General features: G+C 53.4%; 1 protein-coding gene across 1 annotated transcript; it reads right to left on the bottom strand.

Moving 5' to 3' along the window:
- Positions 1-3,704: 3,704 nt before the first annotated feature.
- Positions 3,705-13,574, bottom strand: P2RY2 (purinergic receptor P2Y2). The gene is made up of 2 exons (XM_054654678.2): positions 13,371-13,574; positions 3,705-6,863 (listed from the first exon to the last, which is right to left on the bottom strand). The coding sequence occupies exon 2, from the start codon at positions 6,857-6,859 to the stop codon at positions 5,780-5,782; it is 1,080 nt and encodes a 359-aa protein (XP_054510653.1). The 5' UTR covers positions 6,860-6,863; positions 13,371-13,574; the 3' UTR covers positions 3,705-5,779.
- Positions 13,575-17,569: the final 3,995 nt, after the last annotated feature.

The raw sequence follows: 17,569 nt of genomic DNA, 5'->3' as shown, positions 1-17,569 counted from the left end.
CACCCACGTGGCACCTTGTCCTGCTGCCAGGCTGCAAAGGGCACCCAGGGCACGGAGCAGGAGCAGGAGCAGGGCACGGACTGCATCCGGCTCAGGGTGGTGGAGCTGCTCACCTGGAGAAGCTCAGGAGCTTCCCATCCTCCTGCTTCTCAGCAGAGGAGGTTTGTAAGGAGTTTCAGGGCCCAGATGAATGACTGATCAGGGACTTATCTGAAATAAACTCGTTTCCAAAGGCAGTGACAGTGGGGAAGCCCCACCATATACCAAGTTCCTTCCCAATGTGGCTGCCAAGTGGCCTCCACCTCTATCCTTTCCTAAAGGTGTCCAGCCAGTTTCCAACCCACTTTTTTTCCAACCCAGCTGAGGAAAAGGATGGCAGCATGTTAAATGAGCATCAAGGCTTCCCTTGGGGGAAGGGATGGAGCTGGAACAGCAGGTGGGAGACTGGATGATGAGTTGATGGTGACCAGGCTCTTCCCCTGTCATTAAAACCACAGATCACAGGAGGAGAAACCACACAAGGGAAACTTCAAAGTGAACAGAAAACTTCCCCATTCCCTGGAAAGTGCCATGGATGAAAATCAGGACCCTGCCTGGAGTGGCTGTGAGTGCCACAGTGCCAGCCTGGGGACAAGGACCCTGCTGCTGGCACATCCCCTTGGCACCAGCAGAGGACTCTGCTGCTGCAGGTTCAGTTTATTCAGACAAATTGTTTCTCCATTAAAAATCAGCCCAGGATGGAATTTGCACTGCTGGGCCCAGCATCCTCCATGTACCTCCCACCATCTCCCAAGGTTCTCCACAGGCTGAGATCTCAGCTGAAAACCCCTCATCCCTTTCTGTCCAGTTTCAAAGTTGGGAGCTTGGTGGTTTGAGGGCATCTCAAGGCTCCCCCTGGATTTAAGGGGGGCTGAGAATGGGGCTGTGACATGGTGCCTTTCCTCAATGAGTGACAAAAGCAGAGGAGAAGGGTCTGGTGGGACAATCTCCTGCTCTCCCACCAGCAGCCTCAAAGGGGGCTGCAAAACACACCCAGGAGGTTGGGGGTGCTGCAAAAGTGGGAGCCCCCAGTGCTGAGCTAAGATCTTGCAGCTCATCTCAGGAGTGAGGAGCAACAGCCAGGGAGGTTTCAGCTGGCTGAGAGGATTTGTGGAATTGTTGTTCTTGTATAAATTAGGTTTTAGGGTTTTTCTGGCTCATTTTTTTCCTGAATTTTTTGGCTTTTTTTTTTCTTTTCTGAGTGCTTTCCTCTGCCCTTGGGTGATCAGGCAAAAGGCTTGAGGGTTCAAACCCTTCTCCAATCCCAAAGCATGGGAAAGTGGGATTGTGGATATCTGTGTACTTATATACAACACATGCATGTGCCTACATGTGCACAGTCCAGCTGCTCCCCCAAACACCCTCAAAATGCTGGTGCTTAACCAGGGCTTAAAACTGCAGGTATTTGAGGAGAAATCATTTTTAAAGGGTTATTTTAAACTTTCAGGTTTCCATGGGCATTTATTTATCAGAGTCTGCAAATATTGGTACTGAAGCTGTGAAAGTCTTCAAATAAACTCCTCACAAAGCTGGGTGATTGATGTGTTATTTCAAACACCCACTGGTTGGTTTCTCCCTGAGCAACTGCTGCCTTGGCCCATCCATACTGGGGGAATTTCTGCAATAATATTGGGTTGTTGGATTTGGGAATTGCCCCCGTGTTTGAACACAGCTTTGGCCTGCTGGGTGGCCTTTGGGCCTCTCACCTTCCCTCACACATCACTCTCCCAAGCCACCTCAGGCTCTGGCATGGGAGAGGTTTCTCTGCTGTCTAAAACAGATTTTTTGAGCTGTTGGGTGACAATTCCTTCATGTCACAATTTCCCATGAAATTCGTAGGAGCTCAACTGTGTGGCAACTTTGTCCCTGAATCAAACTGGCCAGGGATGACCTGGAGGGGCAGACAGACTTGTTCCTCTGGATAATCCAGCCCCCAAGGCAGAAAAGCAGAATAAAAATGGAGACAGGACTTGGAAAAAGAGGTGGATGCACCAAGTGTTTACAGTAACAGCATGGCCCATTGCCTGCCACTGTCCCATTAAGGGCCTGTTTCCTAGGAAGGCATGATCAGGAAGGAAAAGCTCTCCACTGGGATGCTGGGAAGGTCCAGCAGAACTGTGCATCCCTCCAGCCCATGTGGCAGATTTGTTTCCTTGGCAGGAAACCATCAGTGCTCTTAACTTTCCCTTCCTGCCTGCCTGTGCTAAGGGATATTTAGAAAAAGTGGTTTGTGACCACTTGGCGTGGCTGAGTGGCTTTTTTCTGTTCATTCCTCTGTACAACCTCTGTGCTCCCCATCAGTGGCTGTTTCCCTTCCTTAATTCTCATTCTTGGGTTTGGGTGACTCAGGGCTGGTATGAGCTGTGCAGAGTCATTGCAGTAAAGATTTGGGAAGGATGCTCTAAATCCCAGAAGTGAAACCTATTCACATGTGAGCCCTTGCTCCCTGGGCACTGCCCCCAGAGAGAAACCCCCAAAACCTGGGCTGAAAATCAAGAGGGGCTTTTCAGAGGGTGCATCCTGGGATATCTGATTTAGCAATTCTGGGGCTCACAGCTGTTTCTCTAGCTTGGTGCTTTTGAGACTTTGTGTTTTGGCAGCTCTAAGGGCTGCAAAGTTCTTGGAAAGAGTAAGCAAAGCAAAGCTTTCTGCCCTGGTTCAGGGGACCATGAAGGGCTTCTGTCCCACAGGGGAGTGATGAGTGACAGTGGCTGCCCCTTAAAGACATTGCTGGGACACCAAGTGTAAAATGGTTTGAAAACAGCTTCAGGATGAAAAGTGAAGGAATTCACAGAACCAGAGAGTCATGGAATTACATAAGGTTTGGGTTGGAAAGGACTTTAGAGATCATCTCATTCTAACCCCAGTGCCATGGGCAGGGGCACCTTGCACCAGCCCTGTTCCAGCCTGGCCTTGAACACTTCCAGGGATGCACAGAGCAGTGGATTTCCCTAAAATTACATTTGCAGATTGCAGACATCATCCATATCCCTTGGAAGTTCCTCTTTGAGCTGCCCAGATTATTCCTGAGGAGACTGCAAGGTGACTTGGCCACAGTTTGGAATTAACACATCCATGGAGCTGACTGTGTCCTAAGAGGGAAAGGCCCAGTGAACACCAGGCTGGGGACCAAGATAAATTGCAAACCAAATGAAAACTAAGTTGAAACCAAATGTATTTTTTCATGGAGCCTCTGAGAACCAGAGGTTTCCAACATCTTGATTTGGTGGCTTCTGAGTGGCTGGGAGAGCCAGAAAAACAAAATAAATTATATGGGATGGGAAACTAATTATTTTGAGATTTGTTAATTAATTACTTAATCTAACAATTTATTCTAGTCTTCAACAAGAGCAGCCTAGGAGAATCTACCAAGACCATGGACACACAAAAAAGGCTGGCTATTGAATTTGTCACACTCCAAGGGGTTTTGTCCTGCCATGTCCTCAGAGCTGTCTCTGGATTTTTCCAGAACTGGTGGCACCAGCCCCAAGAAAATCTTGAATCAAGAGTGGAGATTGAATTCATTGAATTAGATGGAGATCAAGATTCACAGAGGAGTGGACAGCTGTACCTGGAGCTTAAAATATTTCCATGGCACTCAACAACCCAGTTTCTACCCACAATACCCATCTTTTTACATACCAGAAGAGACAGCAGAGAACTGCTTGTAGTAGAAATAAACTCATTTACTGTCAGAAATCTGAGGTGTTTGCATGTTACAAAAATAAAAATGTACAGTCACTGTCATAAAATTCACCTTTTTTTTTTTCTGTCTAGTATAAGTTAGTGCTTTTACAAACAAAAACAAAAAAGTCTAGAGCTAGATTTCCAGCTGGTACCTCTCCAACTGCTCTGCATTGGCAAGTGGGATCACTTGGGATGAGGATCACAGGATGAGGGACACCCCTGATGGCACTAGCAGTGCTGCCCAGGGTGGTGGCTCGAGGCCAGCTCAGAGGGAGGTGGGATTTCCAAGCAGGACCAGAGGAGGAAACTTTGGGTATGTTTTTGTTGAATTATTCAGAGCACGGAACGTGTCCACGCTCCTTTTTGGCAAGTGTGGGAGGCCGGGCAAGGCCTGGCCTGGAGTGATGTTTGTACCAGCCCAGTGCCCTGGCTGAATTCATTTCTCCCAGTTGTTTGTCTCGCCCCAGTGACTGTGCCATGACCCTCACCATCAAGCCAAGCTCTCTCCACAAGAACAAAGGAATAAAGGTGCTGCCATGGTGCCAGGCCGCTCTTAACCCAATCCTATCCCAAACACACTCGAGGGTGGCATGAACCCCCCTACAGATGTCCTGTTTGCCTTTGCCTCCTGTGGTTGTGACACTGTTGGCTGGGACAAGAGCTTCCCATTGGGGGTGGGACCACAGGAATCTCCCAGGTAGCCCTGAATGGTCCCAGTCACCTGTGACTGAACACACCTGGTGACATCACGGTGTGGCTTTGTCTCCACCAAGCTTCACAAGAAAGAAGGATGGAAGAAACTAAGGCCTTGGTCTAAGCCAACATCAAATGTGTTTGCCTAGTCCTGAAATAGAGCTCTTACAAAATGTGACTCGTCCAGTGCTGCAGCTCAAGCAATTTTCATTTCTGGGGGGAGGAATCAGCGTCCTCCTGGCAGGGAAACCATGGACCTGGGCTCTGGGCTCTCCAACCCAACAACTGCAGGGAAAAACACCAAGAGCAACTTCTGGTGAAATGTTCTGTGGACATTTTTTACAAAGCCAGACAGAATAGGGTGAAGCTCAGCACCACTTGCAGCTCCTCAACTCGGGGTTTAGTGCTGGCAAATTTTGTCACCTCTGAGGGACAGCAAAGGGGACGTGGCAGTGCTCAGCCAAGGGGATGAACACTGGTCTTTGCTGCTGGGCTGGAAACATGAGTCACCAGGAAGGGGGTTAAAAAAAAAGACATGAAGAGCTCACCTTAAATTTTAATGAGCTGAAGATTATTATTAAAAGCCAGCAGCTGGAAGCTGCAGGTTCCTAAAAGCTTTTAAAGGGTGACTGCTGCTGTTGGGAAGCGCTAATGGGTTTTTTGGAAGATGTTGGCCCCACTGGAGAAACCTACAGGGGACCTGCTCGATGGTACCAGTAAATTCCAGTGGGCTGCTACCAGGGCACTCCAGTGGGATGGAATGTCCACCAGGGTAAAGGGAAGGCAGCCCTTGGACAGGAGCTGGGAATCCCATCCCTGCTCTGTCAGCTTGAAGCTGGGAGAGCATTTCTGCAGGGATGCAAAGCTGTGTAAGAGACCCTTTCCCACTGTGGGTGATACTTGTCCTTGACATTTGCATCAAGCTGCTCAGCAGAACTGCAGCTGCCTCTCCTCATCCACCCAAAGCCCTTCCTGCCTTGCCAAGGCACATAGGAACTCCGGCTCCCCCTGTGCCAGGCAATCTGCAGATGGAATTCTTTAGGGGGACTTTCTGCACGGCATTCTTGCTTGGGAAAATGACTTGGGGCACTCAGGGCACGATTTGCTCCCCAGATTTGGTCACCTCAGCCCTGATCAGAGGGGCAGCCTGGGATGCAGAGCCAGAGATCAGGGTTCATGTGTGCAAGCACAGCTGCACCTTCCTGAAAAAAGTACAGCAGAACAAGCAGAGCAGCACGTTTGACACAGACCACGCCGGAGCGGGGGCAAGCCCAGGCACCCCAAACACCCAAACCTCGGGCCCCAGAGCATCCTGTCCTCCCTTCACAGCCAGGACAAACCCTCCTGCTGCGGGGCAGAGCTAGGATTTCAGATCCTTGGAGAGCTGTGTGTCCGTGTCGCTGCTGGTTCCCAGGTGACTGTTGGGCACGATGCCCAGAGCCACCTCGTTCTGAGGCTTCCACGGCACTTTGTTGCCCGCAAACTTCATAAATCGTTGCCCTGCTAAGAAATACAAAATGGGATCCAAGCAGCTGTTGGTGCTGGCCAGGGGACGAGTCACCTTGTAGGCCAAGTTGATGGCGTTGAGGGTCTGGCAGCTCAGGTCCCAGCTCCGGAAGGAGTAGTACAAGGTACGAGTGACGTGGAAAGGAAGAAAACAAACAATGAAGACCACCAGGACGATGATGATCATCTTCACCGACTTCTTTTTGGAGCGGGACAGGCGGGAAATGCCCCGGGTGGGCTGGAGCAGCCGCCGGGCCATCAGGCAGTAGCAGACGATGATGATGAGGAAAGGGATGCAGAAGAGCAGCACCAGCATCACCGAGCTGTAAATGACAAACTGCCCGAAGAGCTCCTTGCTGGAGGTGTCGTGGCAGGTGATGGTGTCGCCCTTGGCGCTGGTGGTGACGAAGAAGAGCACGGGGGACTGGCACACCACGGTCACCAGCCACACGGCCACCGACACCTTGCGCGCGTGGCGCACGTGGCCCCAGTGCAGCGACTTCAGCGGGAAGCAGATGCCCAGGAAGCGATGGATGCTGATGCAGAGCAGGAAGAGGATGCTGCAGTAGAGGTTGGTGTAGAAGAGGAAGCGCACGATCTTGCACAGCCCCACGCTGAAGGGCCAGTTGTCCCCCATGGCATAGTAATAGACCAGGAGGGGCAGGGACACCACGTAGAGCGTGTCGCTTATGGCCAGGTTGAACATGTAGGTGGTGGAGGCGTTCCAGGTCTTGATCCTGAAGATGAAGGCGTAGAGGGCCAGCAGGTTGAGGAAGAGCCCCACCACGCACACGATGCCGTAGGAGACGGGCAGCAGGACGTATTTGAAGTCCTCGTCAAACACGCACTTGTAGGGGTTGTCATCTGTGCCACCCGGGTCCAAGGAGCTGTTGGTGACCCTGGTCCAGGCTGGAGGAGTTGTGAGGTTCTCCATCACCCTGAGGAGAAAGCAAAGAGGCTGTAAGGACAGGGAGACAATGGCTCAAGAGGGCAGCACATCAGTGGCCTCACAGACACCACGGCCTCATGGTGTTGCTGACACAACTGGGTGGTCCCTGGCATGGAGGAATTATGGTCAGGTGGATGAGGTGAGTTTTATTTCACCTCATTTTGTATCTGGAGCACAGAGGAAGAACTGAGATGCTTTAAAGTCCCCAACAAACCCCAGGCCACATGTGGGAGTCCACCTCAGAGCTCCTGCAGCCCAGTTCAATGTCTCAAACTGCCCTTCCCACCAGGTTCACACAGAAATTTGCTCCCCTGCATCTCAGAACAGGAAAGATGCTCCATTCTGTGTATAACCAGCCACAAGGGGTGACTCAGCTGAGCACCATTACAAATGCATCCTGCTAAATTCCAGGCAGAAAGGATTAGAAAGTGGAATTTCAGCAAGAAACCCTCGCGACTGGCCCCCATTTCATTTTTGAGGTCTTCAGCTCCTTCTGGTAGGGCAAACCTCACCACACCCAGAGGCCCTGTAATCAAACCTTGTCAAAAGGAGCATGGTCTCCACCACTGGGGGTCTGCCTGGCTTGGCTGCTGATGAGGATGAGGGGTCTTTAATGGGTTTAGTGTTGGGCTGATGGTGGCCAGGTCACAGTCCTACTCTCTGGCCTTGAGCCCTGCTTGTGCAGAGCTGGTTTCTGCACGGGACTGATTAGCTGGGAGGAGAAAAATGGCCTTGAAAGGGTCTCTGCAGACACACAGAGCCTGGCCTGTCTGAGAGGAGGGACAAGGGCCCTTTTGTGCCCTGGGCTTTGCTGACACACAATCTCTGAGCGAGCCCATGGGTCAGGAATCAAATTAAAATGCATTTCCTCCCTTCCCGTAAGAGGAGCCGGATTGATGTCCCTGCTGTTCCCTGCCTTACGGGAAGCCCGTGGAAATGGGGGGTCACAGGGAGACAAATCCAGCCCAGGAGCTCAGGGAGCAGCAGCTCCTGCAGGAGAAAAGCTCTGAGGAAAGGTGCCCTTGGAATGAGGGTCTGGGATGTACCCTGACCCAAACCTCACCAGGATTTCAGGTGGGAAAGAGCAATCCCGGGTGAAGGGCTCAGTTCTAACCTGGTGCCACCATGCAGATGGACAGTGTGGCCATGCCCTTCCTGGCAAAATAAACACCAGATCCAGAGCTATCCTGCCCCTACCTCCAACCCAGATGCTGTAGGGAAGGAGGCAGTGACAGTCTCCTCGAAGCTGCCAGCCTGGATGGTCTCCCACCAAAGTAAAGCACCTTGGTACTAAAAAGCACCTTGACAACTGTTTGCTGAGGGAGAGGGGATGAAGTGATGCTTCCAGCCCATCACAAGGGGATAACTCCAGTCCTTGCTGCAGGGACTGGATCAAACAACCTGTCCAGAAGTGCACTGACACCATCTCTGATGATGTTTCCCCCATCCTGCTGCTTTCCCCTTGGAGCAGAGCAGGAACAGGGCTGGCTGAGGCTCACACTTCCCAAGGACAGGGGTGGAAACCACACACACACACACATCCCAGCTAATCTGCAATATCTGCAAAAACCCCAACACAACTTTGGGAACCACTCTGTGATGAAAATCAGGAACCAGCACTGTCCTGGCCTTGGGGTTTTGCTTTCCCTGCACTCAGCTCAACTTTGCTCCCATCCTGCTTCCCCTGAGCCCTCAGCAGTGTGGCTGTGGATGGAGAGGGTTAACAGAGCTCTGGCAGATGGGAAAACATTTTCCAGCTGCTGTTCTCCGCAGCTTCTTCCTTCCCTCTGAGCTTTGCAGCTCTGTGGCCAAGCAGAGAGAGGTTGCCCACAGAGCTGGCAGCTGATGAAACGGGCTGGACAGGCCACCGTGACCGAGGGAAGCCACACAAGATGCCCCAAAAGGCTCAGGGAAGGGTTACAGAGCTCCAGAGGCTTCAGCCTGCCATGGGATTTCTCCGTCTGCATTCCCTCTCTCCCCTGCACTGAACCCAGCACTGATGGGGGGAGATCACCCTGAATTCCAGCTCAGCTTCCCACAGGCTCCTGAGACCCCATTGAGAAAACCCAGCCATAATCCATCCATAAGCCAAGGTGGGGAATCTCCTCTGGCTGCCCAGGGATGTGCCTGGTCCCTCATCTCCACCTTCAGGACAAGGAGCAAACAGTGTTTGCTGGTTGGTTTGAATGGAGCCTTGTCCTTACTGTCGTGCTCTCCCTCCTTTTCCTTCTGGCAATGCAAAAGCCTTTCTTTTTCCTCTTTTTTACCCTCGTTTTGCCCAGAATCCCTAGGACAAACCCTGCTGTGTGTGCAGGGCTCGTGGCTGCAGTCCACCCCCTCATTGCATCCGCAGGGAGTGAGCTGGAGAGGCCAGGGGAGCCAAGGCACGTGAAGGCACAAGGGCTGGCAGCTGGCACTGCCCTTTGCTGTGCCCACGGGTGGCACAAATGCCAGCTGTGACACCCCCGGCCCCCAGGATGAGGGGAGGGAGAGGAACCAGCAATCCCTGAGGATGCCAAGTGGGATAAACACTTCTGTGATCCCCAAAAACAAACAAACCATGATGCTTTGGTGAGAACCACCTGCATCTGCCTCATCACTTCATCTCCTGGCCCTTTCCAAGGCTTTTCCTCTGGCATTGGATGCAGGTGACCAGGCACAGCTTTTTGGGTGCCCTCCAGCCATCCACCCACAGTTTCCTCCCTGTTGAACCAGGAGCAGGTTGCAGTGGCTGGACCATCCCTCTCTCTGCAGCGTGGACCTGTTTATCCCACGAGTTTTTTCCCAGAAAACTTCAGTGCCAGAGGATGAAGGCAGCACAGGAGAGGAGCCTGGTGACGAGAGCAGCCTGGGCAGATCACTGGCCTCAAATAAAGCACCCACAGGCATGTGCACGTGAAGTCAGCATCCCAAAATGCTCCTGTAACTGGATCTGCCAGGGATATTTAGATCAGCCAGCAGGGGAGAGGAGGGGGCTGTCATGGGAGAAGGTCACGGGCAGCTGAGGGATGGGCAGCGCTCCACAGGGAGCCCACAGGATGGGCACTGAATTCCCAAGTAAAGGCCTTGACTCCTGATTTCTGCCCCATTTTCCAGCATTCCCAGTGCCATCCCAGCCGTGTTTCAGGCTGGAATTTGCCAGGCAGCAGCAAAGTCACTGAAGACAGCAAAGCGCAACCAAATCACGGCTGCGATTAATACATTTTCACAGGGGGCTGATGAGGTTTAATTGGCCTTCCCAAATAATTAATGTGGATTAATTTCCCAGCAGGACCTCACAGAGGCAGCCCTTGGTGGTGCCACAGCTCCCACTGTTTAATGCTGGAGGCTGAAACCACGATCCCTTCACCACATCTTCTCCCTGACTCCCTTCCAAAGGACACACGGAGAACGTGGGTGTTTTCCCTGCCCTAATTCTGAGGCATTTAGTGGACTCATCAAAATCCTCGCTCAGGATCAGGAACCACTCCAGACTCTGGGAAGCAAAAGGACCTGGGATCATTTTTCACTGCTCTGGGGCTGTGGTTCCAAGCCTTTGTGACCAAAAGCAAACAGGCAAAGCGTTCGGGTGCTCCCGAGCCGTGAGACGGGATCCGAAATCTGAGCCTGCCCAAACTGCCTGCTTTCCATCTGCCCTTTGCCTTTGGATCCTTTCTGCCACAGTGACCTTCAGAGCCCTTCTCCTCCAGGCTGGCCCTGGCCACCGGTGTGGGCTGAGAACCTCCCCCCGCAGCTGTCCCAGCTCCACCATCCCCAGCGCTTCTCCCCAGCAATCCCAAGGCAAGACACCCCCAAAATTCATTTCCAGGACAGCCAAGCAGCTTTATCCATCTCCCTGCCAGGCAACATCCCTCCTTTATCCCTGCTTACCCCTTCCTCCATCCCCAAAAGAGCCGGAACACCTTAATTAAAGCAAAACCTTGCAAAGAATCTGTGTTTCCATCCCTACAAAAAAGCACCTTTGGAGGGCAGCTCCACTCCAGGAATGCTGCCTCAGTTTCCCCTCCTGTCAGCAGGCTGAGAAACAGCAGAGTTGAATTTGTTTTCCCTGTGAAAAATATTTTTCAGGGGGTGTTTTAGTTTCCTAGAGGGCTTTTCAGTAACTTGATCCAAGCTAAAAAGGGGAGAGAAAGCCTGGAGAAAAGATGTAACGAGTTTAAAAGAATTTTATGACTTTGTTTGGAGGCCAAATGAAAGGTTTTGCTTTGAGAGAAATCCCTTCTTCTGGGAATTTCTGGTTTCCCCCAAGAAACTCCCTGAACTCCTCCCTGAATCCATCTCCCTTCCAGCTTTTGCTTCCCTGGGGGTACCAAAACCTCCTGCCTTGCTCCCACCATGGGGAATCAATTGCGATTAATCAAATCTGTGGCTTTACAGTGAATTAAGAAAGCATTAAAACCATCAGTGACAATGGTAATTAAGGCCACCTTCATTCAGTTGAACCTGACTCAATTCCCAGCATGGCAGGGCTCTGGGGATGGATCCTGCTGGAAGCAAACATCAACCCTGGCCAATATTTAATCCCTTCATCAACACTTCCCTTCCTGCTTAAGCAAAGGTGATGCTCCCTGCCTGTTTTTCCCTGCTGTGGGATAGGGGCAGATCCCATTTGAGCCCTCAAACTTCCAGTTTTAATTATTCCATGAGGGAAACTGAGCACTTGCATCCTTTAGGCTTCCTGGAGGTACAAGATGGTGCTTCTGTCAGGAGTTTGACTTTGGTTTTGCCCTCCATGACCTTTTGATGCCCACTGGAGGAAGCAACAGTGAGAGAGAAGAGTGTGGGACCAGTTCCTGGCCAACTTGGTGACCCTACAAGCTCTGTATGTGGGAGAAAGGACATTTCCATGGAGACCTCCCAGCCTCCTGCCCACACCAAGGGAGTCACAACCACCCTGGAAAAACCAAAGGCGCTCAGGGGGACAACCAGGACAACACAATCACCCGGCTCCACCATGGCACCACCAGAAAACCCCACAGGGGGACGACTTTGGGGGATAAATGTTTTGTTCCACAGGCAGCATCTCGTGGAGGCAATAAGGTGTTTGCTCCATGGGTGGCTCCCAGTCAGGGTTTGCTGGGGGCTGCTCAGCACTGGGGAGGGAGCCCGGCAGCACGCTCGGCTGCCAGAGAACTATTCGTGGCTTTGGCTCCGTGTCAACAACCCGAGATAAAAATCGCGCTGGGCAGAGACAGGATAAAGTCACTCAGTGCCACGACCGTCAGAAATCCTTTTGGGGCTTTTATAACCTGCTAAGCCCCGGGCTGAGGCTGTGCTTTGGGGCCCAGAGCGTTTTGGGGTCTCTCCCTTTGCATGGAGCCCCTTAACCTACCAGCCACCCATTGCTTGAGGGAAAACAAGGGGAATTTGGTGGTAATGAAACGGCCCAATTTTGGCAGCAGTGACCACGAGCTAAGGCCACCATCCCCCAGTGTTGGTGGCCCCCCAGAGCTGGGTTTGCTGCTCCTCACCTCATGTACAGGAAGGCAGTGGGTTGCCAAGTGGCTTTTGCAATAAACTGATAAGAAAACTGGAACAGAAAGAGAAATGAGATGTTTTGCCCCTAAAGTTGTTCCTGCAGTGATGTCAGCCAGTGCCCAGCTCAGGGAAGAAGAGTGTTTTGGGTGTTAGGAGGTGCTAGAAGGAGTCACACAGTTTGAAAGGAGAGTATCACCATTGCAGTGTAAATTAAACACTCCCAAAAGAAATTACATAGGTAGCCCAGCACGCAAAGAGGTGGAAAAACACGCAGAGCAAAGCAGGGAGTCAGCTCCATGGTTTAACCTGAGCTGTGTACAGGAAATCACGGACAAACAGCCACTGAACTCCCCAGGGAAGGGAGAAACTCAGCAGCAAAGACATTATTGTGAATTAATGCATTAAAAAATCCAACAATTCAGGCGAAGAGGAGCAAAAGGAGCAGGAGGCTTCCCTGCGTGCCCATTCGTGCCAGCACCCGCCCAGGCCAGCGTCTCCCTGCCGGCTGCTGGTCCCACTGCCCTGTTTTGGGGCACTTTGGGGCTTTTTTAGTGGCAGTCCGGGCAGTACGTGAGGTTGAGGAGAGCAGGAGAGCCGGGGTTCGGCTCTGTCCATGCCGTGCCCCACTCCCTGCTCTGGGTGCGCTGCGTCACCCGTGTCACCCAGACAGCAACAAGTGCCACCACCATCACCACCGCGACTACGTGCATGTGTGTGCGTGTCCGTGTGTCCGGGGCTCTGTGTGTGCGTGTCCCACCCGTGTGTGTCCCACTCGTGCGTGCGTGTCCCCTACCCATGTGTGTGCGTGTCCCCTATTCATGTGTGTGCGTGTCCCCCTTTACCCCCGTGCGTGTCGCGTCTCCCCCATGTGCGTGTCCCCATTCACGAGTTTCCCACTCCACCCTGGAGGTCGCTGCCCGTCCTTCCCTGTCGTGGGCACCCCCACATCCCCCCATGATCCCCCCGTGGTCCCCCCGTGGTCCCCCCAGGGTCCCCCGCCCGCTGCAGCCGCGCTCACCGGGCGATGCCGAGCCGGGGGCTCCGTGCCGGGGATCGTGCCGGGGGTTCAGCGCCGATGGCCCCGCTCAGGAGGCCGTGCCATGCCCGGCTTTGGTCCTTCCCCCGCCCCGGTGCCGCTGCCGGTGCCGCCCGTGCCGCGTGTGAGCCGAGCCGCGGGGCTGCACCGCCCTCCCGGCGCTGGGAACGGGGCTGGAACGGGGCAGGACCGGGGCCAGAGCTGCCCCGCCCGGGCCGGGACCGCCCCTTCCCCCGGGGACGGGACAGGAGCGCTCTCCTCCCTGGATGGGAACGTGCGTGGGACCGGCACAGGAGCCCGGCCGCCCCCTCTCTTCCCCCTCCGGGATGGCGCTGTGGATGGGATCGGGATTAGGGATAGAGCGGGATCCCCCCCTCCCTGCCCCGGAGATGGGAGTGTGGATGGGACTGGGGCTGGGCACCGACTGCTCTCCCCTTTCTCCCCCGGGAATGGGACCAGGATTAGGGCTGGGACAGGAGATCCCCCCATCCTCCAGAAATGGGAGCATGGATGGCATCAGAATTGGGGCTGACAGTGGAGACAGGTGATTGCCCCCCCAAATCCTCCCCCGGGGATGGGGCCGGAGACAGGACAAGGACAGGACCCCTCCCACCTCTCTGCCCCGGGAATGGGAGCATGGAAGGGATTGGAGCTGGGACTGAGACTGGACTCACTTCCATGGGTGCCAGGACTGGGAGTGATGCCTGGACTGGGATGTTGGGACTTTTCATCATTGCTGTATCCAGGAGGACACGGCTGAAGCTTTGCTCGAGGTTTGCTCCTTGCTGTACCCTTTTGCCCTGCTGTTCCCACAGAGCCCTACGGGACACAGCCTCCCAGGGAGCTGCAGGAAGCTCTGAAGGGCCACCACCACCAGCACCACCTTCACATCCTGCCCTCTCCTGCAGGTGGCTGCTGCCCGAGGGAAGCAGTGGCCAGGTCCATCCCAACTTTTCTCCTTCACCTGGATGAGAAACCTTGGGATTTGTGGGGCTGGGGAAGCAGGCACAGCCCCAGGGGATCACGTGCAGGTGGCCCCGTTGTTTTCCACTGCCACGAGCCCCAGTGCTCCCCCGAGCATTCCCCATCTGTGTCCCTGGGTGACAGCCAGATCCTCCTTCTCCAGCTGGATCTGATTCCATCTGGGGGGTCCTTGGGCCCCCTGGCTGTGCTGGGGGGGGCACAAAGCCCCTGATGGAGGAGGGGAAGGACACCAATGGCATCTATTATTCAGAAGCAGAAAGTGGCAGCTGGCTAAGGAGGCTTTAAGAGGATATGAACTCCTGGCATGGACACAGTGCTGCAGAGATTTTGCTCACGGACCTCTATGCCAGAAAAGAGCAAAAAAAATAATTCCTGTTTCCTTCTTCTGATGTAATTTGTTTGAGGAGGGAAAACAATACATCACATCGCAGCTATTTGGGGCTGATAAGGGAGGAAGGACAGGCTTGCTGCCTGCCCAGAGGGAGGGAGATGCCTGAGTGAGGCTCAGCTGGGTGCCCTGGCTGCTGAGTCCAGCCCATCCCTCCTGGATTTGGAAACACTTCTTGGGCAAATGCTGGGTTCACCCAACCACAGCACCTTGGTTTCATCCTCCAAATCCTTCACCCTCCCAAGGAGGGATGATGTCCAGAGGTGATGGATGATGTCCAGGGAGTTGTTGCTGTCCTTGCAGGAGCTGTGACCCGTGGGGTGATCGCTGCTCTCAGCAGCCTTTGCCTGGCACCATCTCCCCCAGCCTGGTCCTCCAAGGTCTGAACACCTGCAGCTCTTCCTCTGCAGGATAAAGCCAAACAACTCAAAAACAAGAGGCAGGCGCCTTCCTCATCTCCAGGGGTGATTCATCATGGCCAGGCCGGCTGCGAGGGCTGCTTGAGGACATGTTTCTCTAAAAGCTTCTTTGGAGCAGGGAACTGTCCCCTGGAGAGCCCTCTTCCCATCAGACCTTTCCCGAGCCTGGTTGAAGTCCCAGCAGCTTCCAGCAAGCAGGAGCTTCCCAGCTTCACTGCCCAGTGCAAGGAAAAACCTTTCCTTTCCCTTCTTTTGCTTTTTCTCCTCTCGTTTGGGAGTGAGGGAGATGGAAGGAGGGCATCAACCTTAACCCACCTTACTAATTCCTGTCCTTCATGCTACTATCACCCAAAACCAGAGCCTCCCTCACCCCAAATCTCCCTTTCCCAGCTCCACAACAGCCCAAGGAGGAGGCAGATGTTTTAAATCCTGTTGAAAAGCCAATGATTTGTGCAGCTGCAGAGCAGAAGACAGAGGCAATACCCAGCGAGCCGACCTGGAAAGCAGCCCCACATTTCCCTTCATGGCTTCATTTTTCAACCCTTTTGGCAGCCTGGCAGGTTTCTAAGACACTTTCAAAACATTCCCATGTTGACTAGCAGGCAGGAATGTGATACAGGAATGGGTGGACCGGGGAGGTCAGGCTGGCCACAGCAGAGCCTGCGCTGCACCCATGGGTGCAGCTCAAACACAGAGAGACACTGGCAGAAGTGCTGGCATGTATCAAATCTATCTTCTTTTTTGTCCTTTATTTTGTTTTTAAAGCCTTTAAAGGTGCAGCAAGTAAGGCAGTTTGGGTGTGTTGGGCTGAGCCTGCAGCCCTGCCCTGTGTGACTGGGCTTGCAGGGGGGACAGCCCATGGGAGCTGATGTCACTTTGCAGCTTCCCAGGATGCCTGGATTGTCCCTCCAGGATGTTCTTACTCAGGACCACCGACAATTTTATAGGGGCAGCAAAAGCCACTACAGCTGGAGAAGGAAACCTCTGTTCATGGTGCCTTTGGGGTGTGCTGGAGATGAGGCCAGGAGGGGCTGGAGAGAGACATGGGAGCACCTTCCCAGCAGCCAGATAGGGTGGGTTGGTTGGAGGTGGGACTGGGGCTGGAAAACACAGAGTCCTGGAATTAATAAGGTTGGAAAAGCCCTCTAGGATCATGGAGTCCAACTGTTAACCCAGCACTGCTGTGTTCACTGCTAAACCACGTCCCCAAGTGCCACATCCACACATTTCTTCAACAGTTCCAGGGACTGCGACTCCACCACTTCCCTGTTCCAGTGTCTGACCACCCTTTCAGTCAAGGAACCTTTCTGAATATCCAATCTAAACCTCCCCAGTGTAACCTGAGGTCTAGGCCTGTCCCTCTGTCCATCCCTCTGGGGGAATGTCCTGCTGTCCCCTCTGAGGCTGCAGCACCCAGGAGGTGGCTGCTGAGCACAGGGAGACATTTTCCTCCCCTTTCCACCCTTTTCCCACTAATCCCTTGAACAGGAACTGACAGATGGATGCAGTCAGGGCACAGGGGACCTTTGCTGTCTGGGGCTGGTGCTGCATGAGGAAAAGGGTATTTGGAGGAGACCTGAGGCATCTGGTGCTCTCTGGGGCAAGCAGCTGCAGGCAGAGAGCATTGAGCACATTGCTTCAGTGCAGGGAGGGCTTTGATCTGTGGCTGTGGCCATCTGGGTGTGGATTTTCTCTTCTCCACCAGCGGCTGGGGATTTTTATTTTAGCCCAGCTTTTGTTTCCTCCCCACTGAGCGCATGTGATGTCCCTCCCCTCCTCCTCTTCCTCCCCATCAGGAAGGTGATGGAGCTGCCACTCACTTTTCCTCCCAGCTCCTGCACGAGCCAGGTTTTTGGAGGGGTTTTCAGACTCCCAAGTGCATTTTTCCCCTCAGGATGATGCTTGCAAAGAGGGGTAGGGGTACTGCCCCAAATCCCCCAGGCAGCAGGAGCTGCCTGCCAGGCCCTGAAACACAAGCATCCCGTTGTGGCCAGAAGTGTTTGCGCTTTTAGGAAGACCATAAATAAATAAAACACCTCACACCAGGGCAGGTGTGTTAAAATTAACCCATAGGCTTGGGCTGTGTGTGCTGTGGGTTCCCAGATTTGGTTCTGCTCTGCAGCCTGTGCAGGGGAGGGGGGGGGAGGGATCACAAAAAAATCACAAAACTCAACGAGGACAGCTCTGGTAGGGTCATCTCTGCTTCTGCTGGCCCCATTGATGGCTTTCTTAGGAGCAGAGATGCTGAGTTTTCTGCCAGATTTCATGACACTTCCTCTTCCTCTGGGACTGCCTCAAAAATAGTAAATAAGACAACTTTAAAAAAAAAAAAAAAGCAAACAAACCCATTCAAGGTCTTATTCAAGAGGGTTTGAGCAAGCTGAAGCAGC

The sequence above is a fragment of the Agelaius phoeniceus genome, chromosome 2 (genome assembly GCF_051311805.1).
Source record: "Agelaius phoeniceus isolate bAgePho1 chromosome 2, bAgePho1.hap1, whole genome shotgun sequence".
Classification (NCBI taxonomy): domain Eukaryota; kingdom Metazoa; phylum Chordata; class Aves; order Passeriformes; family Icteridae; genus Agelaius; species Agelaius phoeniceus.
The sequence above is the reverse complement of the archived record's forward strand: the minus strand, read 5'-3'. Positions and strand labels throughout refer to the sequence as shown.